This window comes from Lutra lutra, chromosome 2 (assembly GCF_902655055.1).
Source record: "Lutra lutra chromosome 2, mLutLut1.2, whole genome shotgun sequence".
In the NCBI taxonomy this organism is placed as follows: Eukaryota; Metazoa; Chordata; class Mammalia; order Carnivora; family Mustelidae; genus Lutra; species Lutra lutra.
In genome coordinates, this window is record NC_062279.1 from 139,091,794 (window position 1) to 139,118,334 (window position 26,541).

Here is a 26,541-nt window from a genome sequence, read left to right on the forward strand (position 1 = left end):
AGACAGTAGGTTAAGTATTAAAACTGTGCTTTCTGGGCAAGCTGTCCATTGTACTTGCCCTAGAGAAATATATTAGCTACCATTTTTCAAAAACACTTACACAACACATTTTTCAAGAACTTTGCACCAAATGATTTAAAAACACACAGACGTATTGCTACATGGAGCTATGATCAGTGTATATATGCCTCCCAGCTACACGTATGCATCATTGTCTTTCTTAGATGATAAGCTACCTTAGATGATAATGTTTCTATATTCATTTTTGATAATACCATCTATTTAATTAATGCCTTTTGAGCAGTCATTATAACTAAGGTCTCCAGATTTTATCACTGCCTTTGTCTTTGGTAGTATAGACATTTTTTTTAAAGTATTTATTTTAGAAAGAGAGGATGTGCGCACACGTGCACACAAAAGCAGGGGGAGAGGAGGAGGGAGAGGGAGAGAGAGAGACTCTTAAGCTGGCTCCATGCCCATCGTGGAACCAAATGTGGGGCTTGATCTGGCAACCCTGAGATCAGGACCTGAGCTGAAATCAAGACTTGGCTTCTTAATGGACTGACCCAGCCAGGTGCCCCCTGGATAGCATAGACATCTCAATGGTTATGATTTGCTTTAGAAGCATTTCAATGTAACTAAGCAATTTGTCTTCACTATTCTCCAAAACTTAAACATTGTTTTTATTTAAAAAAATATATATATATTAAAAACAAGTACTTTGTAAACCTTATATGAAATAGTGTTTTTAAAAGGAGAAACATCTTACTCAATCGTTTATTTTTGTTGCCTTGATAAATTATGGGATTTATAGGCCCTGTTAACATATTGGGTGGCCTTATGAGAGAATTAAATACCAACTTCAGATCTTATAGGAATTAATTTTTAAAAATCAAAGTAGTACCAATGGTGACATAGTCCATATTGGTTTCTCTTTTTCTTTTTAGCTTTAATACTGAACACAGATTGTGTTTAATGCAATTTTGTATTTGAAAATTTTGTAATATTAGTGTCAGTTGAAAACAGCTTAAACGCGATTGCCGAACAAAATGCTGACACCCTTAGTACTAAGACAATTTGAGACATTTAAACGTATCACTTTCTCTTTTTTTTTATTTTTAAAAAATTTTTTAAATTTTTAAATTTTTTTATAAACATATACTATATTATTAGCCCCAGGGGTACAGGTCTGTGAATCGCCAGGTTTACACACTTCACAGCACTCACCATAGCCCATACCCTCTCCAATGTCCATAATCCCACCCCCCCTCTCCGGACCCCCCTCCCCCCAGCAACCCTCTGTTTGTTTTGTGAGATTAAGAGTCTCTTATGGTTTGTCTTAAACATATCACTTTCTCAACTATTTTCAAGTTGGGGCTGATTAGGAGATCCCCAGGAGTCAGAGGTCTGTAAACTATATATATAGCCCGTGGGTCGAATTCACCAACGGACTGTGCTGAATGCATTCGTTCATTCATCGTCTTCGGCTGTTTCCCACTCTCATAGCAGGGTTGAGTAGTGGGACTGGGAACACAGGACAGGCTGACTTTCTCGCTCTCTGGCCCTGAAGAGACTATGTTTGCCGGTCCCTGCTTCATATACCCATGATTGTTTTGTCCACTCGTACCTACCCCTGCTTCCACACCGTTAGCCAGTGACACACTTTCTTCTGAGTACACACTGTGCGTGTTTGCATATGTCCTTGGCTCTTCCCTCCCCCTAGAATGTTGTCTCTCTTCACTTACATCTAACATCTAATCATTCTTTACGATATGATTCCAGGAACACTTTCTCCTTGAAGTTTTGTCATAAAAACAGCAAATTAGATTTCCTGGGCGTATCTCCATTACACTCCTTCACAGATACTCTGAAGTCCCGTGCCTCTCTCTTGCTCGAGTTTGCTGGCATACACGACCCCAATTAAACACGGTTCTCCACCTCTGCTGGGCCTGCTGCTTCCTTGCAGTTAAATGTGGCTGGAGAAAACACACACGTGCCAACTAATCTTCCTTTCCGACCCTTCACGGTCCCGGACTTCCAATGGGCACAGCTCTCATATTGTACTTACATTTGTTGTTCTCCTTACCTCAATGGCTGTTTTATAGATTTTCCTCTGTTCTCAACCCCCAACACTCCCTCCCTGTCCTCACTCTCTGCCGATGACTCTTTGTCCCAATTCACCGAGAAAATGGAAGCAACAGTTGAGAACATACACCACCACAGATCCTACCACCCAGACGCCGCATCTATCCTGACCCTCAGCCTTCCTTCCATGACAGTGGATGACCCAGCCACCAGCCTACTTGTGCATGAAGTCCCATCTCCTCCTCATTTGCCTATTCAAGAACATCACTCTGGCAATGGTCCTTTCTCCCTCAGTGTCTCCCTCAGCATACAGACATGCTGTTATCTCCCCCCTCCTTCTATTACCTATTATCACTCTCTTTCTCCCTTTTGGAGCAGTATTTGGCAAAATATTGCCTGCACTAACCTTTTATAAATCCTTTCTTCCCACTTTCTCCTTAACCCATTTTGGGCAGGCTTCTGTCTCCATCACTCCTTGAAAATGCTCTTCTCAGAGTCACCCAGCACCCCCATGTTACTAAGCCCACTTCAGGACCCAACCCATGTCCTCTTCGACCTGTCAGCACCTTTGATGTGATCATTTCTTTTCCTGGATATAATTTTCATTGATTTCTAGAACATCACACTCTTCACTTCCCATCCTTTCGCTGGTCTTTCCTTTGAGTTTTTCTTTGCTGGGCCTTTTTTTTTTTTTTTTTTTTAAGATTTTATTTTTTTATTTGACAGACAGAGATCACAAGTAGGCAGAGAGGCAGGCAGAGAGAGAGGAGGAAGCAGGTTCCCTGCTGAGCAGAGAGCCCGATGTGGGGCTCGATCCCAGGACCCTGGGATCATGACCTGAGGCGAAGGCAGAGGCTTAACCCACTGAGTCACCCAGGTGCCCCTGCTGGTCCTTTTTTGTGTCTCTGACTAGTTCGTATTGAAATACCGTGGCTCAGGTTTGGTCCTTTTCTCTACCTTTTCCTTGGTGATCTCGACCGGTGTCAGGAATCCCATGTGGATTTCAGGCTCAAACCACTTTCCTGAACTCAAGATTCTTACATCTCACTGCCTCTTCGACATTTCCATGTGGATATGTACCAGACGTCTCAAACTGCACACATCCAAAATAAAACCTCCTGATCTGCCCCCTCCCTTCAAAGTCTCTGCTCCGCCCATAGCCCATAGCCTGTCTTGTTGCCGCGTGTCTCCTGCTCTGCTGTCATCACGGGACCGCTGCTTCCAGCCTTGCTCTGCCCAGCCCAGCCTGTCCTTAACGCGGGAGCCAAGACAGATTCTTAACAAGCTCGTTCAGATGGTATCAGCTATCTGCTATCAGCTACCTGCTTTGACAAAGTGCTACAGTGATTTCCAGCTTTAGATGTTTACAGTGACGGAAAGGTCCCAGTCTGACCCACGCCTCCCTCTATGTTTCTGATCTCATCTCCGACTGCTTTCTCTTGCTTGCGCCTTCGGCCTCCTTTCCAAGCCTCAAACTCAGAGGCTGCCGCTGCGCCTGTGCCTTTGCTCCGGCTCTTCCCTCTGCTTTAGATGCTCTTTACTACGGTATCCTTGGGGCGCATTCCCTTGCTGCCTGTATGTCTTTGATCTCATTTTGTTCTCACTGAACTTGACCCTGACAACCTACTCCAAATCAGAGCCATATTGTTCACGATTATTCTGTGTTTCCTTTTCCTAAATCACTTATCTCTCTCTAATAAAACATATAATTAGCTAGTTTATGTATACTGGACGTGGTCTGTCTTTCTCACTAAAGTCAAGGTGGTTTGTCCTCTGCATTCACTGATGTATCCCCAGGTCAGAGAGAAATACCTAGCACGTAGTAAGTACTCAGTAAATATTTGCTAAATGAGTAAAGGGCAGCAAAGCTGTCTTCCGTTCCATTTTTTTTTTTTTAAGATTTCTTTTTATTGGAGGGAGAGAGAGAAAGAGAGAAACATCACAAGTAGGTGGAGGGAGAAGCAGACTCCCGGCTGAGCAGGGAGCCCATGGGGCTCCATCCTAGGACCCTGGGATCATGACCTGAGCTGAAGGCAGACGCTTAATTGACTGAGCCACCCAGGCAACCTTCTGTCTTTCATCCTTTATAGTCACATAAGCTTGCGACATTGGTTTGCCCTCATTTTCGTGTGTGTGTGTGTGTGTGTGTGTGTGTGGTGTTTGAATAGATGAATGTGTTTACCAAATTAACCGATACTTAAAACTCTTCTCTGCTAAACCTTTTAAAATTTACTTTGAGCGTGTGACTAGGCAAGTAAATAATCAAGCAGAATAAAACAAGATAAAACAGCGGTGTGTTAGATTATATTTCCTCGCCGGGAAGGACTACAATGTTGATATGGAACACAAGATGTGTACAATTATTTTCACAAGTCACTCCAGAATTAAAGCTCTTAGAGCCGCCCAGCTGTGTTGATTAGTCAGCTCTTCCCAACGTCTTACCCCTGGGTAGCGACGTCCTGCTAGCATAGCAGTATTGCCATAAGGTCAACAGCCATCCTGCAGTGTCACCCCATCACAAGGTCACACACACACAAAATCCTGCTTCAAATTTGTGAGCCACTTGAGTGCAAGGCCGGGATTCAGTCTTTTTTTTTTTTTTTTGTTCCTGGATCCAGGCCCCCAGATGAACGAGGGACAAACCAAAGGTACCTGCTGGCGAGCGTGTGTCATGATCACGTGCAATTAGTATGCCAGGATTAAACACTGCTCTCCTGGTTCTCCAAAAATATGACGTGAAAGGAAGTGGGTAATTTACTTTATCCCTACATTTGCCTTCTCAGAAAGTAATCAACCTGGTTTCAGCCACTTCTCTCTAACAGGTATTTTGTGAAAAGTCAAATGAGATCACGGTTGTGAGAGAGCTGAAGTTCTGTTTCACACAAGGAATCAGAAAGACCGGTTTTTAAAGTGTCTGTGGAGCAGTGGCTTTTTCTTACTCCTGAGGGGTGGGTTGGCTGCTTTCTAGAGGAAGGGGCCACGCATCTCTGTTTCTGGCATCCCTCCTCCCTCCGCCCGCCTTGGGCTGTGAGGTCAGTTTTCATGGCGAGCGTATGACATTCGCTGGAAGCAAGTCACTTGACCTCTCAGAGCCTCAGTTTCTTCGCCGTAAAATAAGAGTAGTATCTTTCACAGGAACAGATTGCCGGGATTGGATGGGGTGACGCATAGGAAGTACTTTGGTAAACCTGAAAGCATCAGATACAAACACTTATAATGTTACCGTCACTAATATTAATTAGTTATATTAATTGTTCACCTTGAGTCCTGGCTATAGAGAAAGGAATATTTTACCTTCTCAGGTTTCTTTAACCCATGCTGCGTTTTGACCCACACACGTGCACGCGTGCGCATACACCCATATTTCTGGTAAAATTACTGGTCCACAGAACTAGCAAGGGCCAGGTTGAATGCTTCTGAAGCTGCGGTAAAAATCGGATTCTTCGCTATTCGCCCAGGGCACTGCGTCAGTCCTTTCGTCAGTGGCAAAGCTGTGAATTTCCCTTTTCGGCGACACTGGCCTCCACGGTCATTATTTTGCTTGCTGCTTTGGAGGCGGGTTCCTGCTGCGTTCCACCATGCTTGGCAGGAACATTCTGGGTACAGGCTTAGTCTTGCTTCACGGGAGCCCCCCGGGGGTGATTGGGCATGGCGGTGGATGTCCATTGCGCCCCCGGTGAGACTCGAACCCCTTGCACGCATGGAGACGCGCTGTGAAAACTTCACCGCTTGCTCAAGTAGCTTCAGAAAGGCCTTATTAACACCTTAGCACACTTAGTTTTGCTCAGACTCCAGTCAGTAAGTACTTTCATTGGAAAAATGTGGAGTTTGGGATACAACTCAAAAGGATGCAGAGAATTGAAAAGACTTTGGATAATTAGGATAAGAAAATTACGAAGTTTTGTGAAAATCTGAAGCTCTGAGATAATACAGACAAAGAAGATGATTCTAAGATGGGAGTAATAAGGAGGGTTTGCTGTAATTAAACTCGTGCTTAAGAGTCAGATCATATGTAATAGGAGGATTCAATTTCCTATGTTATTGTTGAAAAACAAAGGCATTGCTGCTGAATGTACTCTCATAGTATCTCGTTTAACACCTAGATAGATGCTAGTTTTTCCTTTTAAAGATTTATACATCATATATCAAAAATAAAGTAGTTTAAATAATTGAATTTATAGAACTTAATTGCAATGAATATTTATGTCAAGGCCGTGGCATATCTTTGTGGGGAGGTCAGTAAATACATACTATTTTAAAGGAATGGCACAAATAGCTTTACATTGTATATATCTCACTTTTAATTTTTGCTTTAATAAAATGGAATTGAAATTGGGAGTGTGTGATCTTCACATACTTCCTTGCCTCGAATTAGAAAAAATAGAATTTGTTACTTCTGAGATTCTCAAATAATGTTTTAATTCATTTCAAAGACTGCAGACAGCTAGCTGTTCAGGGTCTGTAGAAGTAGCTATTTGTGTCGTAAGTTAAGTGAACATTCAGTAGTTTATATGATGGCAGGTGTCTGGTCGCTTCTGCTGTTGACTGATACGGAATTTTGGAATTTGCCAATTCAGGGACATACTCTAGTGGAGAGTGTTTGACCTGTTCATCAGACAGACCTGGTCTCAAAGCCTTGCTGTCTCGTACTTGCTGTGGGCCTGGGCAGCTTCCCCATGTGCTGCTAGCCCTACCCCATACGATTGTTGTGAGGATGTGATGGGATACATGTCTTAAGTAACTAATAGCCCCTGAAAGAGTAAGTACGTAATGACTGTTAATTTCCTCCCTTTCTAACCCCTGCTAGACCACTTGTGTTTTTAATGCCTCACTCGTTGCCCTGGGTTGTATTGTAGGAAGTCTTCTGGATGGATGGCTGCTGGAAACCCATTGCCGTAGCCAGCTCTTCTTCTGTACTCAAGGAGTTACCCTGGCATTGAGTAATGAGAATTTCGGTAAGAAAAATTAGAAAAAGAGAGTAGATGGACTTTTCATAAAAGATCACTTGTATCTCAGATCAGATCGTTCATAGTAAGTTATAGGACTCTTCTCCGAAGACCTTGAGATGTCCCAGATCTCTGGATTATTCTTATTTTGAAAAAAATAACAAGAAATAGGTCTTTTAACTCTAGTAACACCCTGATTAGCTCTTCATGTCATTGTAAATGTAGTAGTTCACTTATTTTACCTTATTTTGTGCTTTTAATTTCCATCTAATCAATGAATTGTCTAGTCTTTGATGACAGTGTCTGGATATTATTTGTCTCTTTGGTGTAGACTAAATGAGGCACAGATTCTTAGTGGTTAGGGTATTGTCTGAAACTGTAAAGGTTTTGACAGTGTGAGAGACGCAGGCAAAAGTGTGAAAAGTAAGAAATTCTACAGTAAACATATTCCTAAATCACCAAGAAAAATTATTATATATTGCTTGTTAGAATGGCATAGAGTATTTTAACTTGGGTCTATTTTTGTCCATTTTTTCCTCCAAATGATATCAATATATAATGAGTTTTCATATAGTTACATAAAGTTAATATGTATCTAGTACACCTATATTAGTAACTTATGTTATTAACCCGTGCTGTATAAAATATGTTGAACTACTGTCAGCCACACCCAAATTTAAAAAAAAATGAATGTGCCATGGAGAATTAAGGGCAATCAAACAAATATGTGCTGAACTATTAAAAAGGGGAAAAAAATGAGAGCGAAGATAAGGATAATAGAAACAAAGTAAGTGGTGATATTAGTATATATGTAAGTTAGTAAATATGTGCATTATCTTAAAATTATCATCACTGAAATGCGCCTGGAGAAATACATATTAAAGAATTTTGCACATAAGAGACAGAGCTGGAGGTGGGGAGAAAGCAAGAAGGATAAATTCTAGCCTCATTAATTCTAACAAAGAGCATTAATTCTGAAATTGTGATAAAATTACCTTTTGGCATCTAAAAATATGATAAAATATGATTTTAAGTATCATTTTTTAACTAAAAGAGTTTTAACCACTTTGCCTGTGATTATATTTTTCAGAAAACATATTTGAGAAGTACTTCCATCCAATGCTACTTGTGTTTACTTTTAAATTGTCATTTTCTAACCGAGGCTGGCATTCATGTCTTCATTTTGGGGTGAGTTTATTTTTCAGCATAAATGGCATCATGTTAATGGCCATGATCATTGTTCTTCAGTATCTTCTCTATTAAACTGGTTTGTGTTCAGTTTGCTTAAATCCTTAGGAACTAAGTATTTGGGTACGAGAGAGGGCAGATTACGGAGATTCTGAGTAGGTGTGATAAACACCCAAATGGACATTTCTGCATTTGGGTAATATTCCAAATGAGTGCTCTATGCTTCCAAAAAACTAGACCTCTTGGTATTTAACTAAACTTGGAAGCCTATTCCTTATTAATAGCTTACATGATTTTCACAGCAGTAAAATATAGATATTTAGGGCTTGTCCATGTTACTTTTTTATCTATCTCTGACACAGACATCTCCCATCCTCTGAGCCCTATCTTACTTCAGTTTGAAATGTTTCTTTCTTTATTTAGGCCTTTGGTTTTTCTTCCTACTATACATTCATATACTTCCATGCTTATTAACTTTTTTCTTCTCTCTCAGATGTAGCTAATTCTCTGCACATAGTTGGCCCAAAGCACCCAGCTTGTAGTTATGTAATATGACCCTCAGCTCAGTTTTCCTTACTAATGCCTTCTTGGTGCAGGGAAACATAGATGGTAAAGAATACTTACTATCAAAACCTGTATGTGAAAATGATTATTGCTTATTTTAAGAATTTTGCCTATTTATTGGACTTAAAAGTCCAATGGAACCTCTGCTAGAAAACTAGCAATTCATTCAAAAACAGTTATTGAGCACTATGGCACATCAGGTGCTATGTTTATTCCATTGTGATAAATTACACCAGGTTATTTATAAGTTATCTTTCCAAATTAGGTTTTTCCCTAATCCCGGTAGGTCAGCCTTTAAGTTAGCCTCAGATACCAAGAGTTATATATATATATATATATATATATATATATTTGGTGTTTATATTCATCTACAAGTCTATTGAATGCACAAAGGCAAGGATAACACTTATCTTTTCACCGATCAAAATAAAAAAAATCTTGATTGCTCTTTTGCCTGTAATATTCATCAAGTATAATTCATCAAGTAATATTCATCAGTATTATTATATCCATTCAAAATGTTTTGCTCTTTGGTTTTGCTTTCAGCTCTATCAGTGCAGGTCTTCCTAAAACAGAAGCAAACTGGGGGTTTGTAATAAAGGATTTGGAAAAAATTGACAATATTATTCAAGTGAGTACTCATTTTTTCATAAACTCTCTGGTATGATTGCTATGGAGTATGCCTCTCCCTGTGTTCTGCTGTCGGTCTTCATGAAATCTCACTTGAAACAATATTTTTGTAGCAATTCATGAGCCTGGCAAATCCTTAAGTGAAATCTTTTACTTACACTTTTCAGATCCTAATTATCTTTAAAACTCAATTTGTAAGTGGCCTGGTATGAAAAGCTCTCTGTCACCACAGTCCAGGGACTTGAGTCTCCAGCAAAGAAACAGGACAGCTTTGGCAGCTCTTGTAGGGAGCATGGTGTGACCCAGGGACGAGCTCTCTGTCCTGTGGCTAGGAAACCCCCCATCACCTGGAGACACCAGCCGGCCTGGCAGAACCTGCATGGCTAAAGAGAGCAGGAGCCCCACTGAGGACCACTACAGCCAGGGAATTGCTTTCCACCACAATGGGTGACACAGCAAAGACTAGTGGGAGTCCTGGGGGCACCAAGTGAACCAAGCATTTCAAATTAGCTCCACAAAGATTCTGAAAGCTATACTGTCATTGGAACCACAGCTTATAAACAGAAGTCCAAACCTAAACCTAAACAGGGTGGCTGATATAGAAGATTTAAATGGAACCAGGGTCTCCTAACATAAAGTTCAATACCAGAATACAGCTGAAACTCACTCATTATACCAAGAAGCAAGAACATCACAACTTGACTCAGAAATGACTGAAATAGACTTTGAAACTGAGACGGATTGGATGTTGGAATTACTTGACAAGGATTTTAAAGGAGCCATCATAAAAATGTGCCAACAAGCAATTACAGATACCTTTGAAACAATTGTATAAAACAAAGTCTTAGCAAAGAAATGCAATATGTAAAAGGAACCAAGTGGAAATGACAGAACTGAAAAATACAATAACTGAAATATAAAACAAACTGGAGAGATTCACTAGCAGAAAGAGTATGACAGAGGAAAGACAGTGAACTTGAAGACAGAATAATATAAAACACACTGAAAAAAAAAAGCCTCAGGGATCTTTGGTATAATAAAAGATCTAGCACTCTTAAAAATTTTTTTTTAATTTATTTATTAGAGAGAGAGGGAGAGATGGAGGGAGAGTGGGGGGAGGACCAGAGGTAGAGGGACAAGCAGACTCTGTATTGAGCGTGGAGCCCAATGCTGGGTTTGATCTCATGACCCTGAGATCATGATCTGAGCCAAAATCAAGTCTGAAGTCTAACTAACTGAGCCACCCAGGCACCCAAGATCCAGAATTCTTAGCATTAGCATCTCAGAAGGAGAGAGGAAGGAGAATACAAGTAAAAGACAGAGATTGGCCAAATTGGTAACAAAAACAAGCCAATATTTTGCTGTCTACAAGGAATTCACTTTAAACACAATGATATAAGTGGGTAGAAATTGAAAGGAGGAGAGAATATACCATATTGTAATGGGTTGTTGAGTATTGCCCACCACCCCCGCAAAAAAAAAAAAAAAAAATCATGTCTACTTGGAATCTCCAAATGTGACCTTCTTTGGAAATAGGGTCTTTGCAAATATAATTAGTTAAGGTGAGGTCCTACTGGAGTGGGTTGGACCCCAACTCCATGACTCACTGTCCTTCTAAGGAGAGGACAGACCATAGAGAGAGTGACAGGGAAGAAAGCCACCTGAACTTGGAGGTAGCTACAAGGCAAAGGAAAATAGAATGATGAAGCTAGAAGCCACAGAAGGCCCAGGATTGCCTGAGTCACTAGAGACTTGGGAAAGGTAAAGAAGGATTGTCCTAGAGCCTTCAGAGGGATCCTGGCCCTCCTGACATCTTGATTTTGGACCTCCAACTTCCAGAGCTATAAGAGAATAAAACTGTTGTTGTTTTAAGCCCTCATTTTGATATTTTGTTACTGCAGCTCTAGGAAGCCAGTACACATAACGCACAATAATTATAAAAATCAGACGTAACTCTCCTAATATCAGCAAGTAAAATCACTAGACTTTATAGCAAGTAAAACTACTAGGATCAAGAGATACATTACAAAATGGTGAGAGATTAATCCACCAGGAAAATGTGATCTTAAATGTGTACACACCAAATAGCAAAGCCTCAAAATACAGGATGCTAAAACTAATCAAACTGAGAGGAGAAAGAGGCAATTTCACAATTATAGTTGAGGACTTCACCACCTCCTAAGGAACAAACTGAATGACAAGACAGAAAATCAGAAAGAATATAGAAGAACCGGACTACACAGTCATCCAACAATATTTAATTTACATCGATAAAACACTTCACCCACCGACGAGGAATTGGTATTTTTTTCAGGCACTGTTCACCAAGACTAATGGTATCATGGGCCATAAAACACACTTTAACAAATTTATCAGAATTGAAATCATGCAGAGTGTGTTCTTTGACCACAGTGGAATCATGTAGAAGTCAATCACACAAATAGAGCAGGAAGATCTCCAAACACTTGGAAATTAAATAATATACTTCTAAATATTCCGTGGGTCAAAGATTAAATCTCACAGGATATAAAACAGTACATAGACTTGAATGAAAATGAAAATACAACACATCAAGATCTGTGGGATTCAGAGAAAGCATTACTGAGAAGGAAATTTATAAAACCAAATAGTTATATTAAGAAAGAGGAAAGATCTCAGATCAACAATTGAGGTTCCCACCTCAAAAAACTGGAAAGAGAAGAGCAAAATAAACTTAACACAAGCATAAGGAAGGAAAAAAGTAAAGATAAGAGCAGAAATTAATGAAATTGTAATCAGAAAAATAATAGGGAAACTTAATGAAACATAACACTCATTATTTGGGGGAAAATCAATAAAATTGATAAACCTTTAGAAAAACTGACAAAGATTAAAAAAGAAATGACATAAACCATTAATATCAGAACTGAAATTAGAGGCTATTACTACAGAATCTGCAGATATTCAGAGGATAATAAAAAAAGCTATAAACAACTTTATCCTCTAAATTTGACAACTTGAAGGAAATGGACCAATTTCTCAAAAACCACAAACTACTAAAATGTAATGAAGATGAAATAAACAATCACCAAACTACTATAACCATTAAAGGCACTGAATTCACCAGAAATAATCTCCCCAGAAAGAATTCCTAGGCCCACCTGGTTTCACTGGAGCATTCTACCAAACAAAGAAACATTAACCCAGATTTTACAATCTCTTCCAAAATAGATCTATTACAATCTATTCCAAAAATAGAAGAAGAAAAACTTTCTAACTCACTTAAGCAAGTGTTACCCTGATGCTAAAACCAGGCAAAGATGATACCAAAAGAGAAAGCGACGGATACTTCTAATAAACTTGGATGCAGAAATTCTCAATAAAATAGCGAATAAAATCCAGCAGTGTATTAAAAGAATTATATACCATGACAAATGGGATTTATTCCAGGTATGCAAGACATGCTTACTATTTGGGAAGTCAGTCTCTGTAATCCACCTTATCAACAGGCTAAAGTAGGTTATCAGGGGCGCCTGGGTGGCTCAGTGGGTTAAGCCGCTGCCTTCGGCTCAGGTCATGATCCCAGGTCCTGGGTTCGAGCCCCGCATCGGGCTTTCTGCTCAGCAGGGAGCCTGCTTCCTCCTCTCTCTCTGCCTGCCTCTCTGCCTACTTGTGATTTCTCTCTGTCAAATAAAAAAAAAAAAATCTTAAAGTAGGTTATCATATGATTGGATCAATTGATGGAGGAAAAGCATTTTAAGAATATACCGATTCCTAGTAAAATTCCTCAGCAAACAAGGAAAGAGAAGTAACTTTCTCAACTTGATTTAGAGCATGTACAAAAACCTAGAACTACCATCATACTTAATGGAGAAAGACTAAATGTTTTCCCCCTAAGATTAGAAACCAGACAAATATGTCATCTCTCACCACTCTTATTCAACACAATCTTGGAATTTGAGCTAAATTGGCAAGTCAAGAAAAAGAACAAAAGTATGCAGATTAGAAATGAAGAAATTATAAATATGAATATCTTTTTCTGGGAGAAAATGTCAATAAATGGCTATCCATTATTTAGAGAATGCAAAGTAAAGCCACAGTAACATCACCATGCACTTATAAGAATATTTAAATTAAAAAGTAGTAATAATGCTGAATGCTGGCAAGGAATGGTGGAGAAACTGGGTCACACATATTTTTGATGAGGATATAAGAATTTACAGCTCCTTTAAAATAGCTTGACTGTTTTTTATAAAATAAAACATGCATTCGCCATATGATCCAACAGTTGCACTCCTCAACATTTATATCAGAGAAATGCAAACTCATGTCCACACAAATACAGGCACATGAATGTTCATAGACCTTTATTTGTAATACCTAAGAACTGAAAACGACGAAATTCCCTTGAATGGATGAATATAAACTGTCGTACGTTATATCAAGGAACAATACTGAGCGAATACAAGGAAAGAATTACTGATACAACAAGTTGGACAGATCTCCAGAGTATTCTTATGCTGGGTGAAAAAAAGCTGATCTGAATAGGCTAACTGTGGTACCTCCATCCGGACGATAGAATATTATCCGGCAATAAAATAAATGAGCTTCTAGACGTGAAAAGACACAGAGAAACGTCAAAAGCGGATCCGTGAAGTGAAAGAAGCCAATCTAAAAAGGCTACATACTGTGGTTCCAACTATATATCTTTCTGGAAAAGGTAAAACTATGGATACAGCAAAAACATCAGTGGGAAATTTCCAGGGGTCAGGGGAAAAGGAGAGATGAATAGATGGAACACAGGTGATCTTTGTGGTAAAGCAACTATTGCAAATGATACTGTAATGGTGGGTATATGTCATTATATACTTGTTAAAACTCAGGACTTACAGCACCAAGGCTGAATCCCAAAGCAATCTCTGGACGTTTGTTACAAATGTATCAATACCGACTCCTCAGTTGTAATAGACGTACCATGCAAATGCAAGATATTAATAACAGGAGAAACTGGGGCCGGGGGCAGGGTATATATGGGAACTTTCTGTAGTTTCTCTTCATGTTCTATAAAGCTAGAACTGCTCAAAAAATAGTGTATTCAAAAGGCCAATCTCAAACAGTTATATACTATATGAGTCCACTAATACAACATTTTTGAAACGATACAGCAATGCAGAGGAGAGAAGTGGTTGCCAGGGATTAGAAAGGTGGAGGTTGGAATGTGTGTTAAGAAAGGTGGTTTGCCCTAAAGATACAAATGTAGTGATCCGAAGGGGCATGTGCACCTGAATGTTTATAGCAGCAATGTCCAAAATAGCCAAACTATGGAAAGAGCCCATCTGTCTGTCAACAGATGAATGGATAAAGAAGATGTGATATATAGATATAGATATAGATCTGTATACATACATACACATACACACACACATACATATATACACACACATGCACATACACACAGTGGAATACTATGCAGCCATCAAAAGAAGCGAAACGTTGCCATTTGCAACAAGGTGGTTGGAACTAGAGGGTATTATGCTAAGCGAAATAAGTCCATCAGACAAAGAGAATTATATGATCTCACTGATATGAGGGATTTGAGAAATAAGACAGAAGATCATAGGGGAAATCAGGGAAAAATGAAACAAGATGAAACCAGAGAGGGAGACATATCATAAGAGACTCTTCATCTCAGGAAACAAACTGAGGGTTGCTGGAGGGGAGGGGGGTGGAAGAGATGGGGTGGCTGGGGGATGGACATTGGGGAGGGTATGTGCTATGGTGAATGCTGTGAATTGTGTAAGATTGATGATTCACAGACCTGTACTCCTGAAACAAATAATACATTACATGTTAATTTAAAAAAAGAAAGAAAGAAAGGTGGTTTGAGCTATAAAATAGTACAAGGAGGATTTTAATGGTGAGGTAACTATAATTGTGGAGGTGATTACATGAATTTACACCTCTGATAAAATTGAGTAGAACTGCACACACACATTTAGTGCACCTCAAACTGGTGAGATCTGAACAAGGCGTGTGGATTGTATCAATGTCAGTTTCCTGGTGGTGATATCGTACTACGGTTATGCATGGTATTATTGCTGGGGGAATGGCGAAGGGGACACAGGATCTCTGTTTGCTCTTAGAGTTGCATATGAATCTGAAATTGTCTCAAAATTAAAAAATAATTTAAAAAGCTTACTTTAATGTTTTCAGTAGTTTGTTCTCACTATATCTAAAGCAGGGCATAGTTTTTCATATTGTCTAATTTTGTTTCCTTTCAGTCTATACATATTGATACCACTTTATATACTGAAAGTGATGCTCATGTGAGTATAGTTTATTTTTTTGAAAATTGCTATTTTTTCCAGTTTTCAAAAGTTGAAGAAGCATACTTTCATAAATTTACTGAAGGGTGTATAATTTTTAAATCTGACTTTTGGTGTGTTCTGACAACATATGATCAATGAATTTTGTAAGTAATTGTTGAGGTTGTGGGACTTGGGGACAAAGAGCTATAGAGTTGCTGGTACCATCATAATGGTACCAAATCAAAATATAAAACAGCCTTTTCCATCAATGTCAAACAAAATATATTATAAGTTTTGTGATGCAATTAGATCATGATGCAATTAAATACAAAATCGGGTTAACTGATTGAATTTAAAACTATCCACCCTATCTGTCCTTTCCAATGCTGTAGTGTATTACAACCCTTAATCAAATTTTCTACAAATCGCTTAAATGCATCCACATTCTAGATTTTGAATGAATCTCTACAATTGTCAGAAAAGGATTCTGGCTGCTTACCCTCTATGTGAGAAAAGAAATAAACACAACTCATAAAACCTATCAGAATTCATAAATGATCTTGAACTTGTCTCATTAATATCTTGACATTGCCGAAGGCGTGTCACCTCATCGGAAATAAACTCTACGTGTGTGTGTGGAGAACCATGAGTCCACTCTCAATTAGTGTTCAGTTAGGACCTCTCTGAAATAGATATTGCTCCTGTGAAGACTTTCTTAGCTTTGGGAGGAAGCCTTCACCGCAAACTAGAAAAAAACATACTTTCATCAACCACTTAGCTAGTGCTACTACACATAAAAATTGGCTGCCTCTTTGGCTTCAGCATGCTTTCCATTTTCCCAAAGTAGAGAGAAGTCAATTAACCACCCAAACTCCCGAGATTGCTTTTTTTTTAATTGAAAGAAGATAACCTTGTAACTCATGGGTTATAGAAAGAAGCTGTGTTTGAAATTTAAACTCTGATTCAGCCTCTTCCTAGCGTGTTACCTTAGAAGTCACTAAACATTTCTGAACCTGTTTTATCTATCTATCTATGTATCTATTATTTTATCTCTCTTTCTCTCTGTCTGTCTATCTATCTATATGGGGCAGCATTTACCTTTCAACCCTGGGCAGCTCCTGTGGGGTGCCTGCTGGGTCCCAGGCACTGTGTGAGGCAGTGAGAACAGAAGGTCAAACAAGCCATGGTCAAACCTCCAAACAGTCATCAATGTTTCTTTGAAGTTTAGGCTTTCGTTCAAGTAAGCGTTGTGGGAAACATACTCCTGTGGTATCCGAAGGTGTCTTTCTGATTTGGCCAGCCCATGAGAGGGCTGTGCTCAGACGCTGATTTTTCTAATCCATTTCTTGGAGTCACTTCTGCTTCTGGAACTTCGGAACTTGCAGAAATAGCAAGATCAGCAGCTATCACTGTTTAAAATGTTAACAACACAATCTGATTCTAAAAATTCTTTCAGTGCACTAGACATACTAATGTTTGGAGAGTCTCAGGCTGGTATTATCACCCTTTTACAAAGAGGAAATGTTCTCAGTGAGAAAAAATAGCCTATTATTTCTGTTTTCTAGACTTATGTTCGCTCTTCCATATAATATCACCATCCTCGTAGATTGTTTTGTTGTCAGTTTGTTTGGGATTTGATTTCAAAGCCAAAAAAGAAAAAAAAAAAAACTGTCTCCTATGCAAAACTTCTTAGGGAGATTGGGTTTCTTTATAAAGTATTTGGGTTGACTTTTTTAAAAAATCAAAATTACATCTATGTAAACATGAATAACAGAAAGATCATTGTTTTTTTTCACAATGATTCTCTGTAACTCTATTTTTAGCCCCGCTGCAAAGTCACAGCGATGAAGTGCTTTCTCCTGGAGTTACGTGTTATTTTGCTTGAGTTCAGTCATCCTGACCTTAATGAAACAATACCTAACATTATCATCCTAGCAAACAGTAGTTTATCTTCTAATGCGGTGAGTTTTCCACTAGTTGGATGGAGCTTTGTCTGATGATTATGGCTTGGTTGGGTGAGGTCATTGGCTGGATGTAAGGGACAAGCAGATCCTCTGGGGACATTCTTGGGAGAGGGAGTTCATGCCGGTGGAGTGGCCGCCATCACTACCATGGGCACAGCCCTGACGTAGCTCACCAGTTTACTCAATGGACATTTACTGCATGACACCAGGCGGTGCACTTTGGGGCAAGAGGGACACTGGTGAACCAGGGAGGTCATTGCCCTCGAGGTGTTCGTCCCCAGGTGCAGTGCAGAGACATGAATCTAATTACGTAGTTAAGTGTTTTGCATCACGACTGGCAATTCGCATTTATCCGGTTATTACTCTATGCCAGACAACACCTCTCTTCAGCGGCAATGGGGTAATTCCTTGCGTCCTCACAATAAATCTGTGAGATAGTTATCCTTGTGTCTGTTTTAAGGTTGAAGAAATTGGAGCGCTCGGGGCTTGAAATCACTTCCTCCAGTTAGCACAGTTGGTGGAAGAGGGAGCCAGGATTCATACCCAAGCAGTTTCACTTCGGGGGATTGTCTTCTTCCCCACTGGCAGGACAAGTGCTGCAATAGGATAGTCATAAAATGTTAATAATTCAAGGAGAATTGGGGCCATGCCCAAATCGGTCTCTGCTCTTAAGGGATCCACCATAAAGTAAAGCATAAATAAAGCAATCGGAAAGGAATGAGTAATAGCTCAGTTATTTATTAATTCCAGTGGCCAAAAGGAAGGCAGGTAAGAGGGCTGGGATTCCGCCTTAGAGATTTCTCTACCAAACCAGGACGAGAGGGAATGAGCCTTATCTCCCAGGAAGGGTGTTTAGGCAGAGGCGACTGAAAACTATGGAGCTCCTCAGCTAGGATGGCTAGACGCTGTGGATGTGCCCGAAACATGCCAGGTTGCTCTAGGTCTTTGCTGAAATGTCACCTTCTCAGTGCTCCATTCCCACGTCCCATCCCCTTGTCTGCATGCCCCACAAGTTGACATTTTCCTTAATGGCTTTTGTCTGCTTTTCCCTATTTGAATGCCATTTTCAAAGGGGCAGTTATTTTTGTGCTGTATTTTTTTTTCTTCAGTGCTGTATCCCAACTCCCCAAGCATTGCCTGGCATATTCTAGACACTTGATGTATTTATGAAATGAACATACTGATCTTTAAAATACTCTTGTGATACGTTATTCCTGTGTTATTGGTAGAAAGGCTGAACCAAGCAACAGATAACTCCTAACAACATCCCTGGTGAGCTCTTGATGACCATGGTCACGGTCACTGTGACTGTGATGTGGTGTGTTCTGCACATCTAGCGGAAGGAGAGGGCAGGCTGTACAGTCTGAGAATTTCATTGATTATGTCAACTGAGATGCATGATGTGAATATCTCTGCTTTGTCGGCTGACATGATGATTTTCCAGGAGGACAGTGCTATATGGAATATGACAGTGCCTGGCATAGAGTATGTGCTTGATAAATGTTGGTGAATCTGAATTTCAAACGCTTAATGGATGTAAAATCTAATTTTTGGTTTTTGCTGGTATGGCTTTCATGGTTCAGACGATCTCTAAATAGTTTATTTGTGATGACTGCATTTGGAAGATTCTAGTTGGCCATGAAACTGTTTGAATTACAACTTCTGATCTTTACCTAAATAGTTCAATTCAACTGGTAATGACTAGGTGACCACCATGTGCTAGGCCCTATGCTAAATGCTAGGGAAACAAAACTGTGTGGCTTTGCGTTCTTAGAAAAGCCTAGAGAATAGTAGCATAAAAAGCATGAAACTCCCTAATATCAATATAATAAATGATGTGAGAAGAGGGAGGTCTGAGAATGTAGGGATGGAACATTTAGCCCAGCCTGGGGAACTCCTCGGTTCAGGAATGCCTTCCCGGTGGAGACAGAACCTGAGTGATCTCCACCTGGGTAATGGTAGCTAAAATAGCGATGAGAGACATACAGATAGAAAAGCCAACACGGCAGCGTAGCTAATAGCATGATGTGTATGCGTGGGGCGAAAGGCATGAGCTCAGTGTACTTAGGCTATGTCCTTTGAGGTGATGGGGATAGGTGAGAGAAACAGGCGAGGGACACTTCAAGGCCCCTGCGTGCCGTGTGGGGAGGCATGGATGTGATGCTGGGGTAGATGACCAGAAGAGTAAATGACCACTCAAGGGCGCTCAGCAGGAATTCCATGGTCAGAAAGCCATGGCTTATTTTTCCAATGTCTTTAACCTATTATAGGAAAAATAAACCTCAATCAAATCTCCCAGTTCCCTTTTCCAGTGGTTCCTCCTACCATGATATTAATTTGCCAAAGTGTTCATGTCTCAAGACCTCAGAATGTGGTTCAAATGATGTGATATTCCCAGGAAAGAGATACAGTAGACTTTCCCATCTAATCCTTTCTTTTTATTTGGCAGAACATAACTGAAACGGGATGCAAAGAATGTGAGGAACTGGAGGAGAAAAATATTAAAGAATTTTTTCGGAGTTTTTTACATATTGTACAAATGTTCTATAATTCTTGATTGTAACTGATCCTCTTCAGCATGTCTGCTATTAACAAACATCTTCCCAGGACTTAAAGCAGTGAAACCTTCTGCAGTTCACATGGGCTGCCCAAACCAGTTTTTCTAACAAGAGGATAATCGAGAATCTTGAATTAGATGAACTCTTGGAAATGAAGGCGAAAAATGGCATTGAATTACGTGGTGTCTATAAACTGTCCTCATACTTATTTTGTTCACTTATTCTTAATTTATTATTGAAGTTGTGCATATTTGTGGCATAATATAAAGTATTGAATAAAACTATGTACCTACTTTATCCTTTGAAATTGCACTGATATTTACCCCTTGTAAGGACATAGGGGACATTCCTTCAAGGGCAAGAGGGGAATTACACAGCTGGTGGGCCTGAGCACCACTGGGGAAGGTCAGCTGTGTGCTCCAGCCAGTTAGGAACCCCTAACCACCAGCCTTCACTCACCTCTCCAGTGGGTGTCCCACAAGGAGGAAGAATTGACTCCCAATGAGGAAGGAGAAATAGGTGCGGAACAGGTGCTTTATCTGCAACATAGTTATTGATATCAAAAACACCTGTTACTAAAGACAGTGCACGAACCTGGTATGTATGATGCATCAGTAAATCTTGGGTGGGAATGGTAATAATAAACCTTCACTGGTAGGTAGAATCATGTATAGAGAACTCATGGTTGTAATGATGTTAATATTTCATGCTTTCCTGAGTGCAAGTGTTTTATTTTCACTTTTTTTTGCCATGTTTGTATAATAAAAAAAAAAAACTGTTGATTTGTTAGAGCCAACATTATCTGACATAAAATAATTGTTTATATATTTTTGCACTATACTGTCTGAAATTTACAACTTTTTTAAAATAAAACTATGACTAAAATGAAATATTTTTGTCTCCTCTCACAATTTCTTTCACCTGATTCTCTTGTGGCGTTTTTCACTGAGGGGCTAAAGGGTAGGAATTGATGTCCTACGAGTTTGATTTTGCTTCATTTCACAATATGAACTAATTCTCTATCGAAACATTCTTTTATCCTCCAGTACCCTGTCCATGCTCATGTATATCATTGCTCTAGTCAACGTATGCTTAAACATTTCTTTTGAGATAGTTTTGGAGAAATCTACATCCTATTTGACTTTTTTTTTTTAAGATTTTATTTATTTATTTGACAGAGAGAAATCACAAGTAGGCAGAGAGGCAGGCAGAGAGAGAGGAGGAAGCAGGCTCCCTGCTGAGCAGAGAGCCCGATGCGGGGCTCGAACCCAGGACCTGGGATCATGACCTGAGCCGAAGGCAGCGGCTTAACCCACTGAGCCACCCAGGCGCCCCCTATTTGACTTTTGAAGAGTCTTGTGTCAGCTATCAGTTTGTTCCTGACATCGGTCCAGACAAATAGTATTTGACAGCCACACTTGAAAGTTTAGGGATTGCGATTGTGGCAAGGTGTTTTTTTGCTTGTTTTAATTTCATCCAAAATGGATTTTTAAAAATCTACCTTTCATTTTTTTTCTTCATAGCTTCTCTATTGATGGAGAATAGGAAAAATGCACCATTTTTAACTATAAGTTGACAATCTAATCCTTTAACAAAAGTTAGCCTCCTTCCCGTGTCTGCTGGGATGGGAAAGGAAAATCATAATGGCAGCCATAACACCAAAAGTATCTTTTAGTAACCAATGATCCATTCTGGTTATATGGGCAAACACAGGTGGGTTTAAAATTTGGCATTTTCCAGTGTTCAATTGGAATTCCTCCCACATTAGTTAATTAGTCTGGGTCACTTCAGTTAATCTTAAGGAACTCAAGGCATAGAGGTACAGCTCCTTATACATTCTTAGCTAACTGAAGAAAAGAATTATGTAAAACAACCTAAATTTTATTGTTCAGGCCTGAATTCTTAACAAGATGAGTTTCTCATTTGTGTTCAGAGTTTTTCCTTCTTGAACTGTCCTCCTTAATTAGTCAGCCTAATGTTATTTGTGCAGACTAGAACACATTGTTTTTATCTCACCTATTGCCCTAAATGCTGAAAGCATTTGCCTTATGTTACATATAATAAAGAAAGCACAAATCCATAGATTTAGAAGCTCAAATAGCAAAGGCAAGCCTAATAAAAATTAGGTTTACAGTCTTGTTACCTCTTTAAAATTTCAAATGAAGAAAAAGATATATGAGAGAATATCATTTCTACACTCTCCCTGGCAATAAGCAAAAAATGGGTTAGAAGGCAGAAGACATGGAAATGTAAACTGAACCAACACATAATCTGTGAGTCCAGAGATTGTTAAAACCCAGTCACAAGCCTAGTTTTACATACTTTCAGTTTTTACCTTAGAACAGAGAATCGATGGAATTCTTTTCTTTTGCTGCTATTACTCCTGTGAGAGGAGCTTCTATGTGTTTTGATGTGTTACTCTTTCCGTCCAGCAAATTCAGAGGCTCGTAAAGTCAAACCAACATATATGATATGAAAACCAAGTCTGTGATCGATCCATTCCCCCTCCTCCTCAGAAATACGAGAGAAACCATCTTTATTCCTTCATCTGTGTTATCTCAGCCAAGTTCTCTGCATTCATATGTGAGTCACAGTTAACATATGCATGTCATGTATAAATATTTTGCCCAGAGGAAATCCCATTTCCATAGAGATTTAGTTCAGTGCTTCTGAATGTGTCTGATGATTGAATTTTATTTTCACTAAGAAATTTATTATGCAAGGCAAACTTTAGCTTCATTGAAAAGTCCCCTAATTGTATAATCTATCTGATGGAACATAGAAGAAAAATTAATGAATCATTAATAGCGGTGACTTTGTCCTTGTTAAAAAGCAAATGGAGACCAGCCTTGAAAATTGCCTGAGCAGAAAAAACCAGTTTATTCACACAAACAAACCCTGATTTAGCTTATTTGGCAAGACTAACCTGACTGGATCATTTCCTGTTTATGCATCTGAAAATCATAAGCAAAACCTAAGCTGTTTCCCAAGATTGATATGAGGTAACCATTGACCAATTCCCTTTCATTTAAGAAAATTCTAATATAACCAATCACTGTGAAGAACAAATTGTCACTGCTCTCTCACCTTTAAAGCCACTACTCTGTAACCATATACCCCTGAGCTGACTTCTGTAGTTTGATACGGATGCTTCTGGTTTACAGGCTGCTGTTGTGGTGTGTGCTCAATAAACTTTCATGAATTGCCACTTAAAGGATCGACTGGTTTTGTTTCCGGTATTTCTGAACTTTGGACAGTCCTATATTTTACCTCTTTCATCCTAGATTTCAAAATCAGTTGACCGCTAGAGGAACTGGAGAGGAGATTGTTGCCCAGATGTCAAACGGAAGATTGTACGTTGAGTTTCTACAAGCTGTGTCAACACTTGCGGAAATTACCAGAGGGTCCAGCGTCACCCTAAAAGTGATTTTTCCTCATCATCCTCACTCTCATGAAGGAAGTCTCACTCCTTCTGCCGGATCGTAACCTGGTTTGTTGAAAACCTACCGTGTGCGAGCATGATGGTGGGTGCTGCCCTTACACGCATGAGGGAGGCAGCCTTACGTTCGGCCCTCACGGAGTTGACATTCCCGGAGGAGAATCCTGTTACCCCATTAACCGCCCGCGTGCTCATTTGGTTACCAGTTCTGTGAAGGGCACCAGGTGAGCACAGAAAGGAAGCGGCAGATCCTTTCAAGCTGTCAGAGCTTCTTTCAAACAGTGGTGTCTGAGCTCTGCTGTGCAGTATAAAGACAGATGGCGGGGCGGGGGACAGGGGGCTGGGGGGAATCCACCTGAGAAACATCCTGCCAAAATCTTCAGTAAGGCAGGATGAGAGTGCGTTCAAAGAGAGGAAGGCAGGCCAGAGCGGCTAGGGTCAGAACAAGCAATGAAAGAAGCTGATAAGATAAATACCAGATGGCCTCATAGGCCAGGTAAGGATATTGGTGGTAAAGATTTCGCTTTATATTCCAAAAAGAAAGAGGCTTTTTTTCTGGCGTGTGTGAAAAATACAGCAGGCTTTTTTTCTAGTTGAGAAAAGAGTCGACGTCAAAATCTCCTTACCTCTTAATCCCAGGGTAATAAAAGTATTTCTAATAACCTCGTCTTACATGGACCTCATTACTGGAGTCCTTTAGTGAACACCTTGCAACACTTAATGGAGACCAACTTTGGTAAGTAATTATTCATTTGCTGTCAAATCCAACAAACCTGTTTGCAGTGTATATGCCTCTGTCATCAGGATTAATGTGTAAATCCAGTTTTGGGTTCTGAGGCCAGCTGGAATGGATCTGTGGTCTGAATCTTTACACCAGGAAGCCCTTTTGAAAAAAGGATTTTTTAGTCATTTCTTAATGAGAACTCTTTGAGGTGAGGGAGACCAGTATTCTTCATCAAGAAAGCTGGGGTAGAGGAAGGCCCTAGGATATAATGATGGTCGTCTGCTGTCTGGTGGCAAGGCATAGTTAAAACAGGGGATGGAAAGGTGCAAGATGGGTGTGGCTTGGTGGGTGGGTGTGTGGTGGGCAAGGAGATAGCTTTGAAATCACAGTTAAACACATAGCCTTCAGGGACTCATGAGGTTCAGCTGCACAGTGGTGGAGAAAAGACAGATCTGAGAGGTTTATGGAGAGAAAAGGAAAGAAGCAGCATTTCTGAATAAGCAGCTAAGAGCCTATAGGTGAGACTTGAATGTTAGGACAGTGATGGTTCCCCATGGCAAGTGCCATCTTTTCAAGGCTTTTCAAGATCATGGGTCATTAACGGAATTCACTTTCCTGAGTTGATTTAATAAAGTCAAAGCCCCCAGTATATCTATGAGTTCTGCTAAGGACACACACCAGGCTGATGGAAATAATATTAATTCTCTTACACTTTTATGGTTCTTTAAAGTTCACAAAGCACTTTTATCTAGATGATTTAAGAGCTTCTGTCCCTCAGGGGTGTAGACGAGAAGAGATGCAGACCTATGAAACATTTTGCTTATGTTGCTCATGTGTAAAAAATAAAGACAGAAAGAAATCACCTGAAATTGTTGTCTACGTTCAGCTATGTATTTTTAAATGCCCTATTGCCTTTTACATTTCCTTTCAAATAAGCATGAGCACAATACTTGGGGTGGAAAGTTATTTGTTGTTAAAGAAATCAAAACAGAGCTTAAGCATGTATTTTTATTCTGTATTTTGATTATTTTTTTCTTCACACAATTCTATTCTGGTGCTTTGTTTGCTTTGCCCAGATGGCAAATGCACCATTAAGTTTGTTCAGACTGAATTAATTATCTTTTTATAGTAAAAGAAAATCCTCTCCTTGTGACAAGTAAGATGTCTGTGCTTATTTATGAATAAATAAAGGCAGCTGTTATACATAGCATTATTAATAACATCGCTTTAAACATCTCATGTGACAAGAAATCCACTTTTTTCAGTATAACAAAAGCTCTTGGTGTCCCAGAGTTTATGAAAACCATCGACCTGTTATCCACACCGCAGCGTAAGAAAAACATCACACTTTCTGTAACAGAAGGATTTAATTCAAATTGCGGTCATAAAGCAGTACTCTTTTAAATGGTTATTGTCTTTGCTGGTCATTTGGCTCCGAGTCTTGAGTGTTTCACAGGTGTAGCGTCTGGAGATCAGCAAAGCCCTTCTCCTTGTCAACAGAAAGTTAACAGGCAGCCACAGGCTTCGACTAAATAGCCACCATGATGCTATTTCCTGCTTTTCAGTCGAATGTCTTTTTGAAGAGTAATATGGCCAATGCAGAGGTCCCCCCCCACTTTGGTAGGTTTGCAAAGCAGAGGAACTCTTTCCCCTTACAGAGAGGTCTGCTGAACTCTGAGCCGAAAGAGATAAGAGGAAGTATAAGCCCTTGTCAACACAATGAGATCATAACTCTGCAAGGCACCTGATTGGGCTGAGACTTCCCCTGTTTGAAGGAACTTGGTTTCCCATGAGGCCATGTTATTTCTCAGCCAAGCTGACATGTCCCTAAAGATTTATTTCATTCTTAGTCATCTTTGTCTTATTTCAAACAACGAATGTAAAATGCGCTCAGAGGAATAAATATTTGCAAGCACAGGCATACCTAAGGCTGACCATGGAAGCATGAGGTGTAGGCTTCAAGTAGGTGCATTGTCTGCAGAGAATAATAAAACTGACTGAAAGTCTGTCTGCTTTTGTGATCATTGTGTGTCAGTGACTCTAAATTGACACCAATGGTAAAATACCCTTCCCTGAAAAATATTTTTGGAAGTCTAAGGTTTAAACACGTTGTTTGGGTTACATTGTTTTTAATAATATACATGTGATCTGCAAGT

The 26,541-nt window shown here is 39.6% G+C and overlaps 1 protein-coding gene across 5 annotated transcripts in view; it reads left to right on the plus strand.

Annotated features, from left to right (window-relative positions):
• The window catches only part of IL15 (interleukin 15), an 80,133-nt gene extending 59,021 nt beyond the window's left edge, over positions 1-21,112 (plus strand). For all 5 annotated transcript variants that reach the window (XM_047718519.1, XM_047718518.1, XM_047718521.1 and 2 more), the window contains 6 exons: positions 6,942-7,040; positions 8,122-8,219; positions 9,330-9,414; positions 15,674-15,718; positions 17,524-17,661; positions 20,114-21,112. In XM_047718519.1, the coding sequence (XP_047574475.1) occupies positions 7,029-7,040; positions 8,122-8,219; positions 9,330-9,414; positions 15,674-15,718; positions 17,524-17,661; positions 20,114-20,221 (486 nt within the window). In that variant the 5' untranslated portion in view covers positions 6,942-7,028 and the 3' untranslated portion in view covers positions 20,222-21,112. The remainder of the gene's footprint in view (positions 1-6,941; positions 7,041-8,121; positions 8,220-9,329; positions 9,415-15,673; positions 15,719-17,523; positions 17,662-20,113) is intronic.
• Positions 21,113-26,541: the final 5,429 nt, after the last annotated feature.